This window comes from Danio rerio, chromosome 22 (genome assembly GCF_052040795.2).
Source record: "Danio rerio strain M-AB ecotype USA chromosome 22, GRCz13ab, whole genome shotgun sequence".
In the NCBI taxonomy this organism is placed as follows: domain Eukaryota; kingdom Metazoa; phylum Chordata; class Actinopteri; order Cypriniformes; family Danionidae; genus Danio; species Danio rerio.
This window is the reverse complement of record NC_141042.1, coordinates 36,239,423-36,266,288: the sequence shown is the minus strand read 5'-3', so window position 1 is coordinate 36,266,288 and position 26,866 is coordinate 36,239,423. Positions and strand designations below refer to the sequence as shown.

Genomic DNA, 26,866 nt, shown 5'->3' with positions numbered 1-26,866 from the left:
GCTACTGCTACTGTTTTGGAAAAAAAAGGAATCCCCATGTAAACTGTGGCTTGGAGAAATTGCCTCTATGTTACATTTGGAGCCAATTAGATACTATTTGAAAAGAAAACTTGAACAATCTGACAAAATTTGGAATCCTTTTATCTGTTACCTTGAAAAAAACTCTCATAATAATGCATCATTTCTGTAATGTTTTAACATCCTTTGTCATCATACCCTGTTGTTCAAACAGGTCTTTGTAACAAGTTTGCTTGTTATGTGGGTGGGTGGTTTATTTTATTTTATTTATTTATTTTTTTTCTCCTTTTAATTTTTCTTATTTGCTGTGCCAGTTATGTGTTATGTTATGTAAACAAAATATGTAAAGAGAATTCATTTTGTCTTGAATCTGTGTCTTCATCAATAAAACTTATTTGACAATGAAATAACCCAGAATTTTTACAGTGCACATACTAACACCATACTACTAAAACATGTTGCATATGTGCATTTAAATACACTTTCGAATATGGATCATTGTCAATAAACTACAGGCCCGTAGCCAGCCGGGTGAAAGGGGTGGTTCTTTTTTTTTTTTTTTAAACGTGGACCTTTTTGCAGTGCCTCAGTTTCTATTTAACTATGAGAGTTAAATACTACATTTTAGGGACATTTTAAGCAGTACTTTTTTTGTTTTGCTGGATTAGCTAGTCAGATGTCATCATAACCACACTTTTTGATGTACTAATAATATTTCCTAAAAATTTGCAACTTTTAAATACAAATGTATTATATCATTAGGAAAAAATAGCAATCTGTTAAAGTTTTAAAGTAAAAAAAAAACTGTAGCCTCCTATCATTTATTAGACAAAAAAAACGAAAAAAAAAAAACTGGCCAGAACATTCAACTGTCCTCAGTCATAATTTGGCCAGTTTAATAAAAAATATTAATTCAAACAGAATAATAATAATAATAGTAATAATAATAATAATGAAACAATAATAATACAATAATAATGAATTCTTCACGTTTTTTATAGCCTCCTTGGTAAAAAAAAAAGTAAATTTGAAATTTCCTGGACATGTGTACACTTTAAAAAATACTGGGTTGTTTTACAACCCAACCATAACCCTAAATATATATATATATATATATATATATATATATATATATATATATATATATATATATATATATATATATATATATATATGTGTGTATGTGTATGTATATATATATATATATATATATATATATATATATATATATATATATATATATATATATATATATATATATATATATATATTATAAATCCGTTTATACATATATAAATCCATGTAACTGAACCTGATAAATGTCTGAAATACAACAACTGAACAGTGTCTTTAGCTGTGGGAACCAACGTATAAGCAATGAATAATCGAACTATTACAGGCACCATTCACCTTCTATATAAAGGTTTTGAATAATTCAATGGCCCATCATCAATTATTCCTTACTTAAAACCATTATCGGTTTCCAGCTTCCTGCATGAGTCCAATGGAGTTGTATGGATTACTTCTAGTATAGATGGATGTGCTTTTTGGAGCTTCAAAATCTCGGGCACCATTTACTTCCGTTATTAACTTTCTGAACAACTTAATGGCTCATCGCCAGTTATTTCTTACTTAAAACTATTATTGATCTTCAGCTTCCCACATGAACTCAGTAGGGTTGTGTGATTACTTTTATTATAGATGGATGTGCTTTTTGGAGCTTGAAAAACTTGGGCACCATTCACTTCCATTATAATCTTTTCAAATGGCCCTTTAAATTATTATCAGTTTCCAGCTTCCTACATGAACTCAATAGAAATGAATGGATTACTTCTATTATAGATTGATGTGCTTTTTGGAGCTTCAAAATCTCGGGCACCATTCACTTCTATTTGAACTTTTTTGCATAATTCAATGGCCTGTCAACAGTTATTCCTTGCTTAAAAATATAATCTAAGGTTTCCAGCTTCCTACATGAACTCAATGAGGTTGTATGGATTACTAGATTTGCTGTTCGGAGCTTCAAAAAATCGGGCACCATTCACTTCCATTATAAACCTTTAGAATAGTTCAACTGCCCATCATCAATTAGTCCTTACTTAAGAATTACCTATAGTTTCCAGCTTCCCAACTCCAATATTATGGATTACTTTTATTATACATAGATGTGCTTTCTGGAGCTTCAAAATCTCAGGCACCATTCACTTCCATTATAAACTTTTCAAATAGGTAAATGGCCCATCGACAATTGTTCCTTACTTAAAAGTATTATCAATGGCTTCCAGCTTCTTACATGAACTCAATGGAGTTGTATGAGTTGCTTTTATTATACGTAGAGGGATGCGCTTTTTGGAGCTTCAAAAACTCGGCCACCATTCATTTCTAATATAAACGTTTAGAATAATTCAATGGCCTGTCGTCAGTTAATCCTTACTTAAAACTATTGTCAATTTCCAGCTTCTCACATGAACTCAATTGAGTTGTATAGATTGCTTTTATTATAGATAGATGTGCTATTTGGAGCTTCAAAACTCGGGCACCATTCACTTCCATTATAAGCATAGGCTAATCCAGGATCTTATTCAACTGTCTACCTTTAAAGGAAAGAAAACGTGACTCCTAGAGTAAATTATGGGATCATTTTTGGTTGAGCTATTGATTTAAACCACACCACACTGTGTTGATTTGCATAAACATGACTGAATTTTCAAAGGTTGCAGTTCATAAAATGACTCAAAGTGACACCACGTTTACTCATTTAAGATTAGTTTAACGTACAAATACCATCCGTCAGTTTCCACCTAAAGAAGCTCTTTTTGGGTGACATTGTGGAGCCGCGGAGCTCCATTTGGAGGCTAATGTTGCGTAGCCGATGGCCTCGGATGGAGACGCCAGCAGAAACAGATGGAGGCTCCTCTTGGACGCCGACCATTGATTTCCAATGATTAGCATTAGGAAGCGGCAGCGCTCTTGATTACTGCCTGGCAACCATGAACATGTCCATTGAGTTTTAATTAACACCAAATGAGACGCATTTCATTAACGTTTGAAAACAGACGTCAAAAGATACTCAAGTCCCGAAAGAGAGAGATACAGTCTAAAATAAGGAAATCTTAATGTTATGAGCAGCAGAGGCTTATTTATTGAGGAAATATGATGATAGATCTGGAGAATGAAGCTTGTGTTGATGTCATCATGTGCTAAGATAAATTAAAATTATTTAAACGTGTCAGGGTGGGAATGAATGAGAAACATTTGCAGTCTATGCATGAAAGATGTGTTTTTTTATTGAATGTTAAGACACAAATGAGTAAATAAATACATAAGCATACATCATATTTTACATGCATGACAAGCTCTTGAACTTGTGCTGAAAGGCTTTTTTTAAAACTGCACTTAAATGATTGAATTGAATTGAGATCTCAGGGTAGTAATGTGGCCACATCATGAAGTGGAGTACTTTTACACATTTTCCGAACAATCCAATGGCCCGTCGTCTATTATTCCTTACTTTAAACTATTATCTATGGTTTCCTGCTTCACATGAACTCAGTGGAGTTGTATGAATTGCTTTCATTATAGATGGAAGTGCTTTTTGGAGCTTCAAAATCTCGGGCACCATTCACTTCCATTATAAACTTTTAGAATAATTCAAAAGCTCATCGTCAAATATTTCTTACTTAAAACTATTATCAATTTCCAGCTTCTTAACCCAATGGAATTGTATAGATTACGTTCATTAAAGATGGATGTGCTTTTTTGAAACTTCAAAATCTCGGGCACCATTCACTTCTGTTATAAACTTTTAGAATAATGCAAAGGCTCATCGTCAATTATCCCTTACTTAAAACTATGATCTGTTCCCAGCTTCCTACATGAGCTCAGTTGAGTTGTGTGGATTACTTTTATTATGGATGTAACTGCTTTTTGGAACTGAAAATCTTGGACACCATTCGCTACCATTACAAACTTTTAGAATAATTCAATTGCCCATCATCAACTATTCCTTGCTTGAAACTATTAGCGATTTCCAGCTTCTTAACCCAATGGAATTGTATGGATTACAATCAATTTGGATGGATGGCACCAAATCGGGCACGATTCACTTCCATTATAAACTTTTACAATAGTTCAATGGCTTGTTGTCAATTTTTCTATACGTATAACTATTATCTATTGTTTCCAGCTTCCTACATGAACTCAGCGGAGTTGTTTGGATTGCTTTTATTTTAGATGGATGTGCTTTTTGGAGCTTCAAAAACTTGGGCCCCATTCACTTCCATTATAAACATTTTGAAAAATTAAATTCCCATGAATTAATCCTTACTTAAAACCATTATCGATTTCCACCTTGCCAACTCAATTGAGTTGTATAGATTGCTTTTATTATAGATGGATGTGCTTTTTGGTGCTTCAAAAACTCGGACACCATTTACCTCCATTATAAACTTTAGGTATAATTCAATTTCCCGTCATCAAATATTCCTTACTTAAAACTATTATCGATATCCAGCATATTAACTTAATGGAATTTAATGGATTACTTTTGATTACAGATGGATGTTCTTTTTAAAGCTACACAAACTCAGGCACCATTCACTTCCATTATAAACTTTTAGAATAATTACATGGCTCATCGTCAGTTATTCCTTACTTAAACCTATTATGGATTTTCAGCTTCTTATCCCAATAGAGTTGTACAAATTATTTTTATTACAGATCTAAGTGCTTTTAGGACCTTCAAAATCTCGGGCACCATTCACTTACATTATACAGTTTTTGAATAATTCAATGGCCCGTCGTCAACTAATTCTTACATGAACTCAGTGGAGTTGTATGAATTACTTCTATTATAGATGGATGTGCTTTTTGGAGCTTCAAAAACTCGGGCACCATTCACTTCCATTATAAACTTTTAGAATAATTTAAAGGCTCATTGTCAATTATTCCTTACTTTAAACTATTATCTTTGGTTCCCAGCTTCCGACATGAGCTCAACTGAGTTGTGTGGATTACTTTTGTTATAGATGTAACTGCTTTTTGGAAATCAAAATCTCGGACACCATTCACTTGTATTATAAACTTTTAGAATAATTCAATTGGCCATCATCAATTATTCCTTACTTGAAGCTATTAGCGATTTCCAGATTCTTAACCCAATGGAATTGTATGGGTTACAATCAATTTTGATGGTTGTACTTTTTTGGAGCTTCAAAAACTCGGGCACCATTCACCTAAATTAAAAACTTTTAGAATAGTTCAATGGCTCGTTGTCAATTATTCCGTACTTATAACTATTATCTATGATTTCTAGCTTCCTACATGAACTCAGAGGAGTTGTGTGGATTACTTTCATTATAGATGGATGTGCTTTTTTGGCGCTTTAAAAACTCGGGCACCATTCACTTCCATTATAAACATTTCAAATAATTTCATGTTTATCGTATATTAATGTAAATTTATACTGGAAAACCACTATCTTTTGGTGCCATGATCAGTTTTGGGGTTTTCATAGCATGTTATTAAATGTAATGTGAATGTGCAAACATCCAAAATACCTTTTTAAATGTTCGACTTATAGCACTTTAAAGCAAAAAGTGTCTGCATATTTCAATGATAATACATATTTTGTATTGTGATTAGTCTTGTATTGAGTCATAAATCTCCTCTTTAGCAGCTTACAATAAGCCAGACTTCACAGTTTAATAAATATATATATATTCTGAAGGTTTTTATTTAGGGATTTGTTCATGTACATTTAATTCTACACAAATTGTGAAAAGTTTACTGGCTGATTAAAAAGAGATTATAGAAACCTCACATGTAAAGAAAATAATAAATAAATAAATAAATAAATAAATAAATAATAGGAAAAAAAAAGATCCAGTGTTCAGATTTTTGTGCTAAAAATTATTGCAACTTACAATATATGTAAAATAAATATCTTGTCCACGTTAAAGCATAACATTAAAAAAAAAAAAAAAAAAAACTGGTCATAGGATGATGATGATGATACATTTTTTTTCACCCTATTCACCAGTCAGTGAATTACAGAAAGCAATTATCTTTGGTCTTATCTTAATATCTAATACGAGTTTGCAAAAAAATATATATATATAAATAATTAAAATAAATAAATAAATAAATCGTAATTTAATGCATTGCAGAAGCAAATCTTAAAAGAAACACTTTTTCTTTTTTGCAAATAGGCAAATTTTACAACCCATCTAGGGTTAAACAGTTGAGCTTTTTTTTTTTTAAGCCTATCTCCGGGTCTGGCAATGTATATTTATATTTACTGTATATACAAACAATAATACTGAATTAAACAATCCCTTTAATTTCTTGATGAACTTGAAATTATTGAATTCTCAGGCACCATTCTATTACATTATACATTTTTTTAATCATTCATTGGCCCATCGTCAATTATTCCTAGCTTAAAACTATCTATGGTTTCCAGCTTCCAACATGAACTCAGTGGAGTTGTATAAATCACTTTAATTATAGATGGCACCATTCACTTCCATTATCAACTTTTAGAATAAATCAATTGCCCATCATCAATTATTCCTTACTTGAAACTGTTAGCGATTTCTAGCTTCTTAACCCAGTGGAATCTTATGGATTACGTTCAATTTAGATGGATGTGCTTTTTTTGGAGCTTCAAAAACTCGGGCACCATTCACTTCCATTATAAACATTTACAATAATTCAATGGCCCATCATCAATTATTACTTACTTGAAACTATTAGCGATTCCCAGCTTCTTAACCCATTGGACTTGTATGGATTATGTTCATTATAAATGGATGAGCTTTTTGGAGCTTTAACATCTTGGGCACCATTCACTTCCATTATAAATTTTTAGAATAATTCAATGGCCTGTCACAAATTATTCCTTACTTAAAATAATTATCTATGATTTCCAGTTTCCTACATAAACTCAGTAACATTGTATGAATAACTTTTATTATAGATGAATGTGCTTTTTGGAGCTTCAAAATCTCAGGCACCATTCACTTCCATTATAAACTTTTCAAATAATTCTATTGCCATTGTTTAATTATTTCTTAATAAAACTATTATCAATTTCTAGCTTCCTACATGAACTCAATGGAGTTGTATGAATTACTATTACTATAGATTGATGTACTTTTTGGAGCTTCAAATTCTCGGGCACCATTCACTTCTATTTTAAAAATATTAAATAATGCAATGGCCCGTCGACAATTATTCCTTACTTAAAACTATTACCTATGATTTCCAGCTTCCTACTTGAGCTCAATAGAGTTGTATGGATTACGTTTATTATAGAAGGATGTGCTTTTTGGAGCTTTAAAATCTCGGGCACCTTTCACTTCTATTATAAATACTGAATGAACAATCCATTTAATTTCTTAATCAACTTGAAGTCAAAGTTCGGTTCAGCAGACCCATTACGTGTATGACAGTAATTTCACATCATAAGCTCCTTCCACCTGAAAACAGAGTAAGCAGTGTTAATGTGGTGCGCATGAGAGATACTTGTGTATAGTAAACAGTAACTCACGTCGAAGCGTCCGATTGAAGCTGCGGTTTGGCTGGCCTGCATGATCTCAGTGAGAGCCCACATCTGCTGAATGCTGGAGGAAACTGTTTCTGGATCAGGAAGACCCTGATGAAACACGCACACAATTATTTATGGTCTATTTATTTATTTTATTTTCAGCTAAGTCCCTTTAGTTATCAGGGGTCAACACAGTGGAATGAACCACCAACTTATCCAGCATATGTTTTACGCAGTGAATGCCCTTCCAGCTGCAACCCATCACTGGGAAACCCATACACACTCAATAATTTATGATGAATTTAGTTCATCAATTCTCCTATAGAGCATGTGTTTGGACTGTGGGGAATCCGGAGCACCCGGAGGAAACCCACACCAACAAGGGGAGAACATGCAAACTCTACACAGAAACGCCAACTGGCCTAGCCGAGGCTCGAACCAGCGACCTTCTTGCTGTGAGGCGATCGTGCTACCCACTGTGCCAGCCTGATAAATAAACTAACAATTTCTGAAATGTACAGACATATCTTGAAATATCTTGAAACCTTATAATCAGTGTCAGGAAAATAAGATTAGTTATATCAGTTTATAACTAATATGGAAAACCTTTGTACTCTTTGAGTTGCAGATTCAGTTTTGTCCAGCAAGTGGCAGTAAAGCACTGTCATGCAGCAGGGTATCTGCACATTTTTAAACAGGACATTTAATACCTTTTAAGACCTTTTTAAGTCCTCTAAAATGAAAATTTAAGACTTTACCTAAACAAAAACAAAAAAAAAAACAGGAAAATGTTCAGTGTGTCAACACAGAATGATGTGGTGAAGCATTAGTGTGGCACAACTCACCAGAGCCACGCTCAAGACAGGTCAAAGGGACGCAAAAACTTTTATGTCGAGTGCTGATTGACCTTAAAACCCTGACAACAGGACACCGGTCTCGTCAGTTGACCAACGTCTAAAGTGCAAGTCTAAGTCTTCGTTGCTGCGTTCATGGACTCATCGAACATTATGATGAAAGCGTCCTTGTTTGCTCGTGAAATTAGTTTCTTCTTTAGGTATGGGGCAACACCAAATCGTGCTAAACATACTGTTTTGTCTCTTCCACATGTGAACGTACTCGCACACTCTGAGTCAGGGAACATTGCTTGAAAAACCAGGTGGACGTCCTCATTTGAGGTGTACGAGTGGCGGCGGCTTACGGTTTGAAATACCCACAGTATTTCAGCCTTAAATGTAACTATATTCGCAAAGCTGCTGAAAGCATTGCTTGAAGTGGACGGCCTTGTGGAAGGCTGAGGTCGAAGTGCTCGATGAGAACATACTTATGGGCAAACTACTTGCCTGCGACTACACATACTTTTTGTGCTTCTCTGCTTTCACGTGTGAATCGAGCGCTTTGCGGCCCATTGTCCCCAGTTTTATCGTCTTTTTAGATAAAGCACACCTCCCTTCATGATTACTGGCTGTTTTCTTTAGCCACCCCCGATACTTTTCGTCCTCCAACCAATTGTCATCAAACAAACATTTGCCCATGCTTGCGATTTCACGAAGTGCTGCCCCCAAATGTTGCGCTGGTCAAGTAGCGGTTGAAAAAAATAAAAAAGACGAGAGACGAGTTGGACATGAAATTTAAGATCCCACATAAAATTTAAGACCTCCTTATGGAAAATTACAGAATTCAAGACATTTTCAGACCTTAAAAATCGACAATTTTATTTAAGACATTTCAAGACTTTTTAAGGACCCGCGGGGACCCTGTGCAGAGGAGAATTATTACTACTGTAGGAATCAATATTCTTCTGAATATAATATTTCATACTTTTAGTCATATGTTGAGATTACTATCTATCTATCTATCTATCTATCTATCTATCTATCTATCTATCTATCTATCTATCTATCTATCTATCTATCTATCTATCTATCTATCTATCTATCTACCCATAAAAAACATTTTTAGACTATATACAGTGCATCCAGAAAGTATTGATAGCGCTTCACTTTTTCCACATTTGTTTATGTTACAGCCTTATTCCAAAATATATTAATTTATTTCCTCAACATTCTCCACACAACCCCCCATAATGACAATGTGAAAAAAAGTTTTAGAAATTGTTGCAAATTTATTAAAATAAAAAAGCTGTAAAATCACATGTACATCAGTATTCACAGGCTTTGCACAATACTTTGTTGCACCTTTGGCAGCAATTACAGCGTCAAGTCTTTTTGAATATGATGTCACGAGCTTGGCACACCTGTCTTTGAGAATCTTTGCCCATTCCTCTTTGCAGAACCTCCTATCAGGTTGGATGGGAAGTGACAGTGCACAGCCATTTTCCAATGTTTAATAGGATTTAGGTCTGGGCTCTGGCTAGACCAGGCAAGGACATTCGCCGAGTTGTTGTGAAGCCACTCCATGGAAATTTTGGCGGTGTGCTTTGGGTCATTGTTCTGCTGGAAGATGAACCATCGCCCCAGTCTGAGGTCAAGAGCACTCTGAAGCAGGTTTTCATTAAGGATGTCTCTGTACATTACTGCCTTCATCTTTCCCTCTATCCTGACTAGTCTTCCAGTTCCTGCTGCTAAAAAAAATCCCTACAGCAGGATGCTGCCACCATCATGCTTTACTATAGGGATGGTATTAGCCTGGTGATGAGCGCTGCCTGCTTTTCTCCAAACGTAACGCCTGTCATTCACTCCAAAAAGTTCAATTTTAGACTCATCAGAGCAGAGAATTTAGTTTCTTATGGTCTGAGAGTCTTTCAGATGGCTTTTGGGAAATTCCAGGCGGGGAGTGTCTTCCACTCTACCATACAGGCCTGATTGGTGGATTGCTGCACAGATGGTTGTCCTTCTGTAAGGTTCTCCTCTCTCCACAGAAGAGCGCTGGAGCGCAGACAGAGTGACTATCAAGTTATTGACCACCTCCCTAACTAAGGCTTCACTCAGCTTAGATAGCTGGCCAGCTCTAGGAAGAGTCCTGTTATTTCCAAACAACTTCCGCTTAAGGATGATGGAGGCCACTATGCTTATTTGAACTGTGAGAGCAGCAAAATTCTTTCTGTAACCTTCCCCAGCCGTGTGCCTCGAGACAATCCTGTCTCTGAGGTCTACAGACAATTCCTTTGTCTTCATGCTTGGTTTGTGCTTTGACATGCACTGTCAACCCTGGGCCCTTATATAGACAGGTGTATGCTTTTTCAAATCATGTCCAATCAACTGAATTGACCACAGGTGAACCTCAATGAAGCCGCTGAAACATCTAAAGAATGATCAGTTGAAACAGAATGTACCTGAGCTCAATTTAGAGCTTCACGTCAAAGGCTGTGAATTCTGATGTACATGTGATTTTACAGCTTTTTTATTTTGAATGAATTTGCAACAATTTCAAAAAACTCTTTTTTTCACATTGTCATTATGGGGTACTGTGTGGAGAATGTTGAGGAAATAAATGAGTTTAATCCATTTTGGAGTAAGGCTGAAACATAAACCAATGTGGAAAAAGTGAAGCGATATCAACACTTTTCTAGATGCACTGTAAGTTCATGAAGTGACCACTGTACATGTCTTTTTCCTGGCGAAACACTGTACTATGGGTAAACAGTGAATCACTATTACTCCTCCAGTTCTTCAGATGTTTAAATAAGCATTAAGTTCAGCACTCAGCATCACTAAAGCTATAGAGACACCAGACAAGCATCTTACATTTCTAATGCAAGTGACCCATAGATGAAAACTGGGACAAGGCCACAATGCTCAGGGATTGAAAAACGACAACCAGCGAGTTTCATACACTTCCATTAATTATGTTTTCAGTCTGTTTTAAGCCACAGCGTTAATTAACACCTCAGAGGTGCATAAATACATAGAAACTACTGAGACGTGTGTGTGTGTGTGTGTGTGTGTGTATGTGTGCTGCTAAATGAAATAGCATTAGCAGACTGTAAAAACAGCACTGCGTATGCTGATAAACAATTGATTATACGACACAAAATACTTACTTTAAGATCAAGAGGTTCATCTACAGGCGTAAGAGTGGACAACCAGGCAGGAACATCTCGTTCTGAGTCCTAAATGGAAACATAAAAAGAAATAGCATACAAATAAACATTTGCTCAATGACTAGATTAAACTACCTGACAAGAGACTTGTCGCTTATCCACGTTTTAGGATAAAAATCTGGCTTTTAATTGATCATTTGGTATCAGAAGTGGCTTATATGAAAGGGCTCTAGATTACGCTTATTTGAGCACAATAAAATATGATCTTGCCTTGATATTTAATTATTTAATTAGGACAGTAAGGTCTGACTTTGCTTAGACAAAAGTCATGTTTTAGTGGAGAAAGTATGAATATTGTATCTGACTCGATCATGAGCTTGGAGGACTGCATCCATACATCTCTGCAATGACTCAAATCAGTTATTAATAAAGTCATCTGGAATGGCAAAGAAAGCGTTCTTGCAGGACTCCCAGAGTTCATCAAGATTCTTTGGGTTCATCTTCAACGCCTCCTCCTTCATCTTACCCCAGACATGCTCAATAATGTTCATGTCTGGTGACTGGGCTGGCCAATCCTGGAGCACCTTGAGCTTCTTTGCTTTCAGGAGCTTTGATGTGGAGGATGAAGTATGAGAAGGAGCGCTATCCTGCTGAAGAATTTGCCCCCTCCTGTGGTTTGTAATGTAATGGGCAGCACAAATGTCTTGATACCTCAGGCTGTCGATGTTGCCATCCACTCTGCAGATCTCTCGCATGCCCCATACTGAATGTAACCCCAAACCAAGATTTCTTCTTCACCAAACTAGACTGATTTCTGTTAAAATCCTGGCTCCATGCAGTTTCCAGTAGGTCTTCTGCAGTATTTGTGATGATTGGGATGCAGTTCAACAGATGGTTCATCAAAAAAATCTTCTGCTACTTTTCCAAATAATGAACTAGAAGTCAAGCTTTATTTGTTGCTCTCGCAACTGGAATCGTTGACAAGACTTTGTTAAGGTAGTGTAGTTTGGGGAAACTACTGCTTTAGGCAAAACAAAATTCATACAAACAAACTGCATAACAAAACAAAAAAGAAAACTCAAACAAACACACAGAATTACAAAAAAAAAACAATTAATATGACAATTAAACAATTAAAATAAAACAACAATTAAATGAAATTAAAACAATTAAAATTAAAACTAAAATAGGAAATATAAAAGTCTAGTCTGCTAAAACAAACAAACCATAAACAATTCAAAAACGTTTTAAAAAGTAGAAAGAAAATGCAAACAAACCAAAGTGAAACAAAATCTGCAGACAGACACAAAAAAGCACAAAGACAAAAAAAACCACCAAACAGAAACAAATGTACAAAATCTAACCTAAAAGGCATTTGAAAAATAGTGTGCCAAACAAACCAAAATCATAAAAAACAAAGTGCAGAGTAAAACATAAACACTAAATTAACCACTAACAAAACAAATCAATTAGTGAATCACTACTTTAATAATAATTATTAAATAAGAAAACGAAACAAACCCAAACTAAACTGTTTTTATTTTTATCAGAGTTAAATCAAATGCAGAACAAAAGCAAGCAAGAACTTCAAACAAACAAGAACAAAACTAAAACAAACACAAAAAGAGAAATAATATTGATTAAAAAAATTATCTAAACATATCTATTTTAAAAAATAAATAAATAAAAAACTAGCTAAAGCAGAACAAAGCAAATGCAAATGCAAATAAAAACAATTGGCCACAAACATAAAAAAGGAAACAAAAAAGCACCAAAAAAAAAAAAAAAAACTTCTCACACACAAAAAAACTTCTAACAAACACAGAAAACAAGAAGAAAAATGAATGCATTAACAACAAGCAAGCAAGCAAGCAAAAAAAAAATAATAATAATGATAAGTTAATAATAATTAAGTTTTGGTAAAATGCTGCTTCACACTTGAAACAAAACTATTTTTTTTTCATCAGAGTTAATCTGGCAGAACAAAAGTAAACAAACTAAAACAAACTGATCATTTTACTCAAAAAGCTAACAAAAGCCATGTAAAACAAATGCAAACAAAACAGAACAATATGGATAAGCAAACAAAAACAAACAAAAAGCACACCGGTCAACTTATAAAAAAACAACTAATTAAAATAGTCAAAAACAAACCTTTTATTTATAAAAGAAATATAATAAAATAAAACATCAAACAAACCTAAAAAAATAAATAAATAAATAAAACCAGGCAAGTAAAATAAATAAATAAATAACTTTTATTGTATGTTTTGACTAAATCTAAGAAACTGAGGAAAAAAAAAAAAACTGCCAAGAACTGTTGAAATTTACATCTACATAAAAAGGTTTCCAATGCATACAGCTCATTTTACATTAGGACATAAATGAGAATGTTTTCCGCACGTACTTCTTTTGTGCAGGGATAAATGTTGATCTCCTCGATGCTGAAGCTGAGCCATTCAGAGGAAGGCTGTCGCAAGATGAGTCTCACTGTCGTCACATTATCAGGCTCTGTCGACATCTGAAAACACCAAAAAAACAGAGAAGAAAAGATCTCGGCAAGAACTGACACGCATTGGGAAAGAAATCCTGCAGCCTCTCATGCAGCTATCAAACCAAACAAAGGAGGTTAAATTAAGAGGGAACATCAGAATTGAACACCGAGGACGTGTCTCCAAGCCTTAATTAACAAGACGGAATGAAGACCCGATAAAAGACACAATGCTTTCACAAGTTTTACGCGGTAATCTGCAAAAAGAGAACTGCTCCAGATACTTGACGCTTGTGAAGTTAAATAATATTCATGTTCCCTGCAATGATACTTGAAGGATCGCTTCTGTGCATTTATTTCTTGAAGCTTTCTCATGTTGGTTGTTGAAAGATCTTCTCAAAGCAATTCTCTACATTTAGGTAAAGGCGTTGGGGGTTTTCTTTTTTTATAAATATTTCCCAAATGATGTTTACCAGATTTAGGAATTTTCCACAGTATTCCAATAATATTTTTCCTTCTAGATAAAGTGTTATTTGTTTTATTTCGGCTAGAATAAAAGCAGTTTAAAATCAATATTATTAGCTCCCTTGAAGAGCCTCTATTATGGGTTTTTGAGAAGGATCTTCATGCAGTGTGTAACACAGCTTTAAGTGAATGGAAACATCCAGCTGAGGATTACATCTGAAAGTGCACCGTATTTAAAACCTTCGATTCTTTAACATAATAAAGTTCACTGACAGTCAAGGTGATACAAAAATCTGAGATGAGCTGGTGTTATTTAGCAGTTGTAATCTTGTTATAACATAGCTTAGAATGTTGCGACTGACCAATCAGAAGCGAGTATTCCAGACAGCTCTGTAATATATTCGGATAACATTACGCGGTCGCTTGACAGAATAGGCCAGGTGGCTGTGAATACGCTTTTACAGCACATTATTGCCGTTTTCTTGTGGTTAACTGTTACTGTGTAAATACAAATGATGGATTCATGTTTCTTGCAAACCTGGAGATGCTTTCCAGCTCAAAACTAACAACGTTCATCCAAATACAGCACACAACTAGCTAATCGGCTAAAAAGTCTTTGATTGACAATAGTAATGAGCAGTGCACTGTGCTTTTTATGTTACTAGGCAACCACTGTACCAATTGTCTTCATGCTTGAGCGCATGACAACAAAAAATTGAGGTTTTCAATTCATTCAATGAGATTTATAAGTAAAAAAAAAATTAGGTGATTTCCTTCAAGTGAAACATGAGCACACATTGCTTTGCATCTTATTAACCAAGCCTTAAAATTACATTCTGGACCACCCCTTTAATAGGATTAAAACAAAGTTGTTTTTAAGAGCATTTCATGAATGCTGGTCAAAAAAAGTGAACACAGGACCTTAGTTATTGGTATTGACAATGCACTCTCATAGTCAATGGTTACAGGTGTCCAACATTCTACAAAATATCTCCTTTTGTGTGAACAAAACAAACTCAAACTGATATGGTACAAGTTAAGGGTGAGAACATGAAAAAAATGAAAAAAACCATCTCTTTAATGGCCATGGGAAAATGTAGATAAACCATTTCTGCTACAGACACAGGCGATAAAGTTAAACAAATAATATTTACTGTAGTGAACTGAAAGAGTTACTATCCAGCAGACAATATTGTCAAACAGATTGCAATGTTTAGGCTGCGGCTGACACGACCTTCACCAACCAAGAAAATCTCACAGAAAGAATACTCCAGAAACAATGACGCAGCAAAAACACAACAAACTAAATGTGTCACTGTTCCCCCACACTGGGAAGTTACTGATGCAGTATGGAGTCGCAGACGCTGCCAACACTGACAGGCTGATCTGCTTGTTTTCTGAAAGATTTGAAGAGATTTTGAAGACCATCTCCAGTGAAACCATGCAGATCATTCACACTGTGGCTTTTAGCATGTACCACTTTTGTTCACAAACATTGACAATTCTGACATCTTTTATTCACCCTGATGCGATTCTGAACCCATAATAATAATAATAATAAAAATTATAATAAAAATTATAATAATAATAATAATAAAACAAAATAATAATAATAATAATAATAAGAATTCAAAAAATAATCATTATTGCTGTTTATTTATTTATTTATATTTATTATAATGGAATTAATAATAATAATAATAATAATAATTATTATTATTATTATTATTAGTAGTAGTAGTAGTAGTAGTAGTAGTATAATTGTTCTTATTATTATTATTATTATTATTATTATTATTATTATTATGTGTATGTATTAATATGCATTTATTTTTTGTTCATTTATTATTATTAAAATTGTTGTTTATTAGTTTACTTATTATAATGGGCATAATAATTATTATTATTAGTAGTAGCAGTATTACTATTATTATTAATATTATTAATAAAAGTAAAACCCTAAAACTAACTAACTTTGTTTTTCGCGCAATATTATTATTAAAAAAAAAATAAATAAAATAAACCTGAACCTGAAGAGTGGCTGAACAAAGCAGCCCCCCCAAACATTTCCAAAATAGATATGTTAAAAAAAATCATCATTTCAGTTTCGCATTAGGAAAGAATCCTTACGTTTAGGAGCAAATGATGACAAAACTTTAATTTTGGCTGAAGTAATTCTTTTAAGTAGGTCAATGGTTCGAGCCTCGGCTGGGTCAGTTGACGTCTCTGTGTGGAGTTTGCATGTTCTCTCTGCATTCGTGTGAGTTTCCTCCAGGTGCTCAGGTTTCCCTCACAGTCCAAAGACATGCGGTACAGGTGAATTGGGGAAGCTAAACTGGCCGTAGTGTATGAGTATGAGTGAGTGTTTATGGATGTTTTCCCAGTGATAGGTTGCAGCTGGAAGGACATCGCTGCGTAAAACATGTGCTGGATAAGTTGGCAGTTCATTCCGTTGTGGCGACCTCAGATTAATAAAGGGACTAAGCCGAAAAGAAAATGAATGAATATATGAATAATTCTTTAAAGTCTTCTTAAAGCTCAATGTAAGTGAGAAGCCGTGTCCTTGTAATTACAGCCCACGAGGACGCTGTTTTTTAGTTATTTCTCTGCTCCTTAATAAAATCTTATTTATCATTGCAGTGCCCGCTGACATCAGAAAAGCGCTTATACAGATTATGGCAGACGGGGTGAGCTGCATGGCATCCCAGGTGGCTTTTTTCAATGCAAATTTCATCTGGTGACAGTAAAGGTGGGCCACAGAGCTGCGGGTTCAGTCCAGGACACGTGTCTAATATCTCAATGTCTTTGAAACGCAGCGTCGAGGGAGTCTGATCTTTTAAAACAGTCATTACAGGGAACTCGCAGATCAAAGAGCGGGACATCAGATCCCGGGAGATGCACAAATGGGCCAAATCACCGTCACAGCAAACAAAATGTTCAGGGAGCTGCAGCGATTATGCTAGGATGGCTGACAAAACTGTTTGGTGCTTTTCTTTTCTTTTGTTTAATTGAAAAACATGATATCCTGCGGACACAAATGGTTGAGTTGTCTCAAAGGGAATTATTCAAAAAGAGTATTTTTGTCTGCGTACAATGGCAGTCGTTTTGTTTTTGTTGCATAAAACAGTGTTTCTCAACTATGTTCCTTAGGGGAGCACCGGCTCAGCACATTTTCCATGTCTCCTTAACCAAACACACTTGACTCAGATCACCAGCCCATTAGAAGAGACTGAAAGACCTGAAAGACAAAGGAGACATCCAAAACAGGCAGTGTTGGTGGTCTTCCAGGAACATGGTTGAGAAACACTGGCATAAAAACACTCCCATTCAAGCACAATCTGACGAGTTTGTAGTTTAGAAATGTATGGTTGGATTTAGAGCAGACCAGAGACATTAAGGGCCCTATCATACACCCGGCGCAGTGTGGTGCAAGGCGCGGCGCAATAATCTTTTGGTAGTTTCAGCTTGGCGCAAGAGTGGTTTTGAGGCGTTGCGCTACGCTGTTTAAATAGCAAATGCATTAGCGCTCATTTGTGTGCCCATAGGCGTTCTGGTCTAAAAAGGAAGGCGTTCTGAGGCGGACCGCTGGCGCGTTGCTATTTTGAGAAACTATAATAGATTTTTCAGTAGACCAAAACTAACCCGGTCTAAACTCCGGCGCAGATATATATTTATATATATATATATATATATATATATATATATATATATATATATATATATATTTCAGATATAGACGCGCGGCGAGCGCAAGGAAGAAACCGAAACCGCTAGCGCGTCAGACTGGCTCGTATAAAAACTGAGAGGCACAGGGTAGATTCTCCTCTAATCCAAGGCTGTGTGGCTGTTCATCAGGACGATGATATATGAATATATAATTCTGCTGTAATCTCTCGCTGTGTATTTTAAACATGGCGGGTCCTTTGTTTACATTCTGGCTTGTTGTAAGTAAATGACGTATCTCTGTAAACCAAAAGGATTCAGCTGCGCGTCTAGCTCCACCTTTTGATACCCTTTCTTGTGTTTGGGACCCTTTCGAAAGGGTCCCGAAAAAGTGGTACGGTACGGTTTGGTTCGGTACGCCTTTTGACAGTGGAAACGGCCATAAAAGCGTACCAAACTCAACCGTACCATACCGTACCACTCAGTGGAAACGGGCTATTAGTGGCGGCGGGGCCCTAAGCAGCCGCTTAGTTGGCTTAAAGGGATGGCCGGCTATGGATTCAAATGTAAATGAAGAAAAGGAGAGGAGTGAACTTTCCTGTATTCCCTCCTGGTGAGGTGTAGAGCCAATAGGCCTTTTTCACACTTCCTGGTTCCGGTAAGCGAAGCAGTGTATCACAACATCCGGTTTCAATGCGACGGAGCAAGAAAGAATGGCAGGGTCATCTCATCGCTGTGATTGCCGCGTTCCCAGCTGCTCCAACTCAAAAACGACACTCTTACTTTAATGACCACGATCTCCCGAAAGACGAAGGACAGGGAAAATCATGGATGACAATATTAGAGGGGTTGAATGCCGTTTCAAGTTATATGCGGGAGTACGTTCGTATGCTGTATGCACTTCAAAGCGGAGATTATCATGTTTCATTAAAGACTGGTGGTCTATGGTTTATTTTGAAGAGTAATTATAATATAGACAAAACTCCAGTTAAGCTATCTGCCTTCCACAAACAAGTGCTCATCATGGTCATTAATCTATAAGCATGATTTATCCCTACATTGTTGTTATTTTTGGAATAATAGACAGTTCATACAAATGCAAATCTCTTTATTTTTAATTGGTTTGACAGCAAAATTATTTGTTTAGTCAGTTATATAATAAAGATAGTAAACTTTTCTTACAATGAAGTCCTTTCTTATTACAAAATCTCAATAACCCAGCAAGTTTTCAACTGTTATTGGTTCAATTCCTGCAGAGACACGTTCTTCATTCATGTTATTTAGAGGTATTAATAAGACCATCCTTCTGATGCATCGTCTTTTAATAATACTAAATCTTATGTCGGCAAATTTTGTTTTACTAAATAGCAAGAGTAATGATAGAGCTATTCATACTCTTTTCTAAAAAGAAATCATTACTGTACCCTATATTCAATTTTATTGGATGTCTTTATTAAAGGGTGAATTGAAGAAAAGTGTGGCTGTTACCACAGAAATATCATGTTAGAAATAGAATTAAAGAAATGTCCTATAAACTCATCCACAGGTTTTATCCAGCAAAAAATTGTTTGCAAAAATGTAAAAGTGGGATTAATGTAAATTGTATTTTTGTAACGAATATGAGGAGACAGTTTTACACTTATTTTGGCATTGTACATAGTCAGCTTATGGGGTGAGTTGCAAAATGTATTAATAGCAATTCTTTTGTGTTCAAAACCTCTTTCATCATGGATAAATTTACGTTTGGGCTTTACTTGATTATCCTATCTTATCTAGAGGAAAATAGTTTTATTTATTGAATTTGCTTATGTTGTTAACAAAATTGTACATTCATAAATGTAAATGTACTAACATGAAACCAGATTTTAAGGTATTGATGACTGAAATATACTTGTATAATACCAGTATCAACTCTCTAAACAAGAAAGCCCGACCCACTTTAAAATGTGTGAACTCTACAATGTATTTCATTATTACAAATGTTATATTACGTTTTGTATATTTGTATTTTATTTATCCTGCTGGATGTTAAATAGCCAGGTTAATCTAGTTTACGAATGGCTTGAATGAGCAGATTTTATGCTGTTGGCTGTGCACCTTACTGGAACCTGATGTTGCAAACGCTGCGTGTAAGACACGTTTTCTGCACAAATTCTGCAAATCGGTATCATCTTTTAAATGCTGTTTTATTAAGGCAGTTTTACACATTCACCGAACAACATCTTCCTGTCCAAATTATGGCAAAGTTGACCGTGAGAAAGTCATCCGCTGTCCCGAGGCTGTCATGTCTCTGCGACTCCTAGCGAACCCGGAAATATCGATACACTGCTTCGAAGGGCGCTTCCGGTGTTCAATTCGGCTGTGAAAAAGGTCTATTGTCTCTGTGTTTCAAGCCTTGTATCATCAAAGACATCAAAGTGTCTGTGGTATCTCAAATCTCACATAATGTTGTAAAAACCAACAACATTTGTGGGAAAATAAGATTTGTGGCTGCATTTCAGCTGGTAAACAAGTATTTATTTTTATCTTTCGCCAGGTTTTGCGATCTCTCTTGATTACCTTGTCTTACCTGTTGTCTATAGATGGAGAAATAGTCATGTGACCCAGCCTCGGCGTGTGGGTTACCCATAAGGCAGTAGTTTTTCAGACATGTGACCCACTTAGATGCAGTCGAGCCATGCCTCCTCTGCAAACGCACTGTTAGATAAGCCGTGTAGAAGTTCTTGAAGGAAATTTCCTGAATCTAGACAGACATGAAAGGGAGATCAGACATAAATAAAGCCTCGCTGCTGCTGGATCAGTGGTCAGTCAATGATGCTCACGTTCACAGGCTCGGCGAGGGTGATGTCTGTAATATAGACACCGGGACGAGAGGAATCAGATACTGCATCTCCAATCTGCAAAGCCACAGGAGACTTCACTGTGCAGCTGACTGATTCAGCACTCATCACTGACCTGAGATAAGACAGATATCAATCACAGTTACAAACCTCATAAGGTCCATGGTATTGATCAACACAAAGACACAACATCAGGCTTTTTTTATTTATGTAAACTTTATAATAATAATTATTATTATTATTATTTTTGCTATTTTTATTCCTTATATTATTTTATTAAATTATTGTATCATTATTATTATTGTTTTTTTTTTACAGATTTTTATATTTTATAGTTTGTTCTATAATAATAAATATCAAAAAAGACAATTTATAAATTAACTAACAATGATAATAATAACAGCTCTTTATTATCAAATCTGTCAAAACATTGGTCATAAACAAATAGGTATATAATATTAGCACAAATGACACAAATATCTTATTTTATGATTATAATACAATGTTTATTTGAAAATTGTGAGATTTTTTTAACACATCTATAACACATCTTGTATTATTTGTAACATTACCTAATAATTATTATTATTATTATTGTTATTAGTATTGGTTAACTATTATTATTATTATTTGCTAATTAATATTATCATTAGTGGTAGTATTTATATTATTATCATTAGTATATTATTATTACTATAACCACAAACTTGGTTACTAATCAACTCAGATATATATATATATATATATATATATATATATATATATATATATATATATATATATATATATATATATATATATATATATATATATATATATATATATATATATATATATATATATATATATGTATATATATATGTATATATATATATATATGTTGTGATTCGGGATAGATACAAACAACTGAAGGTAAGATCCAAATGCAGGTTTATTCGTTGGTCAGACAAGCAATGGTCAAAGCAGGTATGAACAGGCATATACGGGCAAATCCAGAGTCGAAGTCGGTAAACAGGCAAAAGGTCGAAAGGCTGGCGGCTAAACAGGATAACAAGGAAACTAAGCTAGGAACTGACACGGAGAAACAAGATCGGGAGAAACGCGTAGAAATGTCACCAAACAGTAGACAAGACTCGGCCATGTGAATGAGTGTGTGCTGCTTAAATACTGTGTGTAATCAGTCTCTGTAACAGGTTTCAGCTGGTGATGTAATCAGGAAGATGAGTGACCAGGCGTGCGTGATTGGAAGAAGTGCATGTATGGAAATGTAGTCCTGGGGAATGCGGAAGTGAGGTTCATGAAGAAAGAGGAAACCAGCGATCTCCAGAGAATGATCGCTGGTTATCGTAACATAGCCCCCCCTCTAAAGAGCGGCTTCCAGACGCTCCAAATACAGTTCAGGCGGGAGGTGGAGCGGAGGCGGAACAGGGGGAGGGATGGAGGGCCAGGACCATGCAGCTGGAGCGTACCTGGGGCATGGAGCTGCTGAAGACCCGGAGCGTGGAGTTGTGGAAGACCCAGAGAGTAGAGCTGTCGTGGTCCTGGATCGTTTGACAATGGAGGACCTGGAGCGTGGAGCTGCGGAAGACCCGGAGAGTGGAGTTGCGGAGGGCCTGGAGCGTGGAGCTGCGGAAGACCCGGAGAGTAGAGTTGCGGAGGGCCTGGAGCGTGGAGCTGCGGAAGACCCGGAGAGTAGAGTTGCGGAGGGCCTGGAGCGTGGAGCTGCGGAAGACCCGGAGAGTAGAGCTGTCGTGGTCCTGGATTGTTTGACAATGGAGGACCTGGAGCGTGGAGCTGCGGAAGACCCGGAGAGTGGAGTTGCGGAGAGCCCGGAGCGTGGAGCTGCGGAAGACCTGGAACATGAAGCTGTGACCATTGAGGAAGCTTAGGTAGCAGCGGCCATTCAGGAAGTTCAGCAGACGGCGGCCATTCAGGAGGTTTGGGCGGCGGCCATTCAGGAAACTCAGGCGGCGACCATTCAAGAAGCTCAGGAGGCGGCGGCCATTCAGGAGGCTTGGGGGGCGGCCATTCAGGAAACTCAGGCGGCGACCATTCAAGAAGCTCAGGAGGCGGCGGCCATTCAGGAAGCTCAGGCGGCGGCGTGGGCTCTGGCTGCGGCGTGGGCTCTGGCTGCGGCGTGGGCTCTGGCTGCGGCGTGGGCTCTGGCTGCGGCGTCGGCTCTGGCTGCGGCGTCGGCTCTGGCTGCGGCGTCGGCTCTGGCTGCGGCGTCGGCTCTGGCTGCGGCGTCGGCTCTGGCTGCGGCGTCGGCTCTGGCTGCGGCGTCGGCTCTGGCTGCGGCGTCGGCTCTGGCTGCGGCGTCGGCTCTGGCTGCGGCGTCGGCTCTGGCTGCGGCGTCGGCTCTGGCTGCGGCGTCGGCTCTGGCTGCGGCGTCGGCTCTGGCTGCGGCGTCGGCTCTGGCTGCGGCGTCGGCTCTGGCTGCGGCGTCGGCTCTGGCTGCGGCGTCGGCTCTGGCTGCGGCGTCGGCTCTGGCTGCGGCGTAGACTCTGGCTGCGGCGTAGACTCTGGCTGCGCTGGAGGATCTGGCAGCGCTGGACGGTCTGGCAGCGCTGGAGGGTCTGGCAGCACTGGAGGGTCTGGCAGCACTGGAGGGTCTGGCAGCACTGGAGGGTCTGGCAGCACTGGAGGGTCTGGCAGCACTGGAGGGTCTGGCAGCACTGGAGGGTCTGGCAGCACTGGAGGGTCTGGCAGCACTGGAGGGTCTGGCAGCACTGGAGGGTCTGGCAGCACTGGAGGGTCTGGCAGCTCTGGAGGGTCTGGCAGCTCTGGAGGGTCTGGCAGCTCTGGAGGGTCTGGCAGCACTGGAGTGTCTAGCAGCTCTGGAAGGTCTGGCAGCTCTGGCAGCACTGGAGGGTCTGGCAGCTCTGGAGGGTCTGGCAGCACTGGAGTGTCTAGCAGCTCTGGAAGGTCTGGCAGGTCTGGTAACTCAGGTAGTGGTGACCATTCTGGGGGCTCAGTTGATGGCACTTCAGGAACTAGAACAGGAACTAAGGCAGGAACGGACAAGGAACAGGAAACCATCTTGTGAGCTGGTGGCAGATTGGCGTTTACCACATTGTGAGCTGGAAGGCTGGTTGTGACCACATTGTGAGCTGGAGGACTGGAGTCGGCCATCTTGTGAGCTGGAAGACTGGAGTCGGCCATCTTGTGAGCTGAAGGACTAGATGCGGCCATTTTCTGAGCTGGGAGTGTGGTGATGGAATGAGCAGCAAGCCCCGGTGTTATCTGGTCTTGCTGTACACTGCCCCTCCCCAAAAAATATTTAGGAGTTTCCTTCACCTCACCTACGGTGAAGGACGAGTCCACAGTGCGTAGAGCATAGTCCAAAAATTCAGAGAAAGTCCCTCGAGAACGAACACTTGAAAGTGTGCTCTTTAGCGGCTCATTAAGCCCATAAATAAAAAAGTCAATGAGCATACAGTCTGGTAAATCAATGGTGTTAGCGATCTCCAAATAACACTGGATGTGGTTCTCGAGGGATTGATTACCTTGGCGTAGACGGACCAAAAACACTGCTGGATCCATAATGAGGCCGAGTCTTCTGTTGTGATTCGGGATAGATACAAACAACTGAAGGTAAGATCCAAATGCAGGTTTATTCGTTGGTCAGACAAGCAATGGTCAAAGCAGGTATGAACAGGCATATACGGGCAAATCCAGAGTCGAAGTCGGTAAACAGGCAAAAGGTCGAAAGGCTGGCGGCTAAACAGGATAACAAGGAAACTAAGCTAGGAACTGACACGGAGAAACAAGATCGGGAGAAACGCGTAGAAATGTCACCAAACAGTAGACAAGACTCGGCCATGTGAATGAGTGTGTGCTGCTTAAATACTGTGTGTAATCAGTCTCTGTAACAGGTTTCAGCTGGTGATGTAATCAGGAAGATGAGTGACCAGGCGTGCGTGATTGGAAGAAGTGCATGTATGGAAATGTAGTCCTGGGGAATGCGGAAGTGAGGTTCATGAAGAAAGAGGAAACCAGCGATCTCCAGAGAATGATCGCTGGTTATCGTAACAATATATATATATAGTTAATCATATTAATAATATTTAGATTTTTTTAATTTTTTTATATTTTTTTATTTCTCTTTAAATGAATTATTTAAACAACCTTGTAATGTCATTGTAGTTTTAACAGTTATCCTGTGCTGTTGCTGTATTATAATAATAACTTTTTGTTATCAGATTTGCCATTTAACATTGGTCAGAAATAATTAGTTATATAATATTACCACAAATGTTAATTTTACAATTGTCATATTTTTTTTTTACATTTTAGAATTTACTAAATATTTTTAAAACACAGCTTGTATTATTTGTAATACTAACTAATAATAATAATTATTAATATTATTATTATTACATTTTGTTTATTTGTTTATTATTAAAAAAACAAGTTGATCAGGAGCCAAGTTTGTGTATATATATAATCGTATGTCATTTTATTTTTACACTTACACTTTGTTTTTTTCCAGTATAATAACAATAATGATGCTAATATAAATAATATTTATCATTATTATTTTAATAGAAAATAACAATTTGACCTTTAAATAAAATGTTTATTTGACCAGTGGTAGTATATGTTATGTTATAATGTTACATACAACAAAAATACAAATATAATACTTTACAGGACAATTTTGTCATCTGTTTTTGTAATAAGTTATTTTAAAAACAATCTCATTGGTTTGTATCATAAATATTGATATTTCTACACAACATACTGTAGGTCTGTTTTTCCCTTGAAGGACATAATAAACAAACCTTCAAAACAAATAGCACATTAAATACTGCTTTTGATGTCGCTCAATGATGATGTTGTCTAGCTAGGCAGCTCCCTGAGTTTTGAAACGCGTCCATTGCGCAGCACTGCAGTACTTACTGTAAGGTTACTATATTCAGCTGTCTGACTCGTTCTTCGGACTAAATTTATCTTGTATCGAATAGCCTGGTCGTGCCCTTAAAAGGTGTCGAGTCTCTCTTTACAGAGTCATTTCAGTCATCCGTGCAGGAATGAAGAGCAGCTTTATTATGATGGTTCGTGTCTACTACTGTTGATAGACGCAGCTCCGCTTGTAGCTTCCGGTCCGGCGTGTGACGTCTTTCTTAAAGGGCCAGTATCATAAAGGTGTAAGCACAGGCTAATAATACATACGTAATACATCAAGATAATAAAATACAACACTATAAACGAGCCTCTCATTTAGTAAATATTTAAGTTATAATAAATCTTAAATCATTCATTAATTCATTAAACATTTTATTCTCTGATAATTTCCTGGCAGTAAACTGGTTTAAACTGGTTCTTGCTGGTCATGAGCTGGTGCATTCTGGTTGTGAGCTGGTTAAAACTGTTTACTGCTGGTTGTGAGCTGATTTAAAGTGGTTCTTTCACACCATGAGCTGGTTTGAACTGGTTCTTACTGGTTGTGAGCTGGTTTAAACTAGTTATTGCTGGTCTTGAGGTGATTTAAACTTGTTTTTGCTGGTTCTGAGCTGGTATAAAACTTGTTGCTCACTGCAAACTGGATTAAGATGGTTCTTGCTGGTTATGAGCTGGTTTAAACTAGTTATTGCTGGTCTTGAGCTGGTTTAAACGTGTTTTTGCTGGTTCTGAGCTGGTATAAAATTTGTTGTTGCTTGCAATCCTACTGAAAAAAACAGCTTTTTAGCTGGTCGACCAGGTTGGTTTTAGAGGGGTTTGGGCCATTTCCAGGCTTGACTGGTTTTAGCTGGTCGACCAGGTTGGTTTTAGAGGGGTTTGGGCCATTTCCAGGCTGGTTTCCAACTGGTTGGTCATGAGCTGGTGTAAGCTGGATA

General features: G+C 37.2%; 2 protein-coding genes and 1 long non-coding RNA gene across 7 annotated transcripts; all 3 read right to left on the bottom strand.

Annotated features, from left to right (window-relative positions):
* Nucleotides 1-3,272: 3,272 nt before the first annotated feature.
* LOC141380234 (uncharacterized) lies at nucleotides 3,273-5,844 on the bottom strand. The gene is made up of 2 exons (XR_015522305.1): nucleotides 4,836-5,844; nucleotides 3,273-3,889 (listed from the first exon to the last, which is right to left on the bottom strand). It is a non-coding gene; the product is annotated as an uncharacterized LOC141380234 (long non-coding RNA).
* Nucleotides 5,845-6,317: 473 nt separating this feature from the next.
* Nucleotides 6,318-26,142, bottom strand: nicn1 (nicolin 1). 4 transcript variants are annotated; one of them, XR_015521150.1, is made up of 8 exons: nucleotides 25,811-26,142; nucleotides 21,009-21,141; nucleotides 20,756-20,929; nucleotides 13,975-14,088; nucleotides 11,568-11,636; nucleotides 7,571-7,675; nucleotides 7,356-7,499; nucleotides 6,318-7,295 (listed from the first exon to the last, which is right to left on the bottom strand). XR_015521150.1 is itself a non-coding variant. In NM_001003610.2 (8 exon segments), coding segments are annotated over 6 exon segments (630 nt in total). In that variant the 5' UTR covers nucleotides 21,135-21,141; nucleotides 25,929-26,093; the 3' UTR covers nucleotides 6,976-7,295; nucleotides 7,356-7,457.
* On the bottom strand, nucleotides 21,942-24,976 carry LOC147838615 (uncharacterized). Of its 2 annotated transcripts, XM_087304665.1 has the most exons (2): nucleotides 22,856-24,723; nucleotides 21,942-22,735 (listed from the first exon to the last, which is right to left on the bottom strand). In XM_087304665.1, exons 1-2 carry the CDS (start codon nucleotides 24,567-24,569, stop codon nucleotides 22,368-22,370), a joined length of 2,082 nt encoding a protein of 693 aa, XP_087160791.1. In that variant the 5' UTR covers nucleotides 24,570-24,723; the 3' UTR covers nucleotides 21,942-22,367. The 2 variants fall into 2 exon arrangements, with proteins under 2 accessions (XP_087160791.1, XP_087160790.1); XM_087304664.1 differs by having other exon boundaries at nucleotides 21,942-24,976.
* Nucleotides 26,143-26,866: the final 724 nt, after the last annotated feature.

Excerpts from the sequence above, each read along its gene's own strand:
- nicn1 (XM_087302634.1), bottom strand. The coding sequence starts at position 21,134 with ATGAGTGCTGAATCAGTCAGCTGCACAGTGAAGTCTCCTGTGGCTTTG. Across the intron at positions 14,089-20,755 it reads TCTCCATCTATAGACAACAG|ATGTCGACAGAGCCTGATAA; the intron begins GTAAGACAAGGT and ends TGGTGTTTTCAG. Across the intron at positions 7,500-7,570 it reads CTTCAATCGGACGCTTCGAC|GTGGAAGGAGCTTATGATGT; the intron begins GTGAGTTACTGT and ends CTCTGTTTTCAG.
- LOC147838615 (XM_087304664.1), bottom strand. The coding sequence starts at position 24,569 with ATGGATCCAGCAGTGTTTTTGGTCCGTCTACGCCAAGGTAATCAATCC.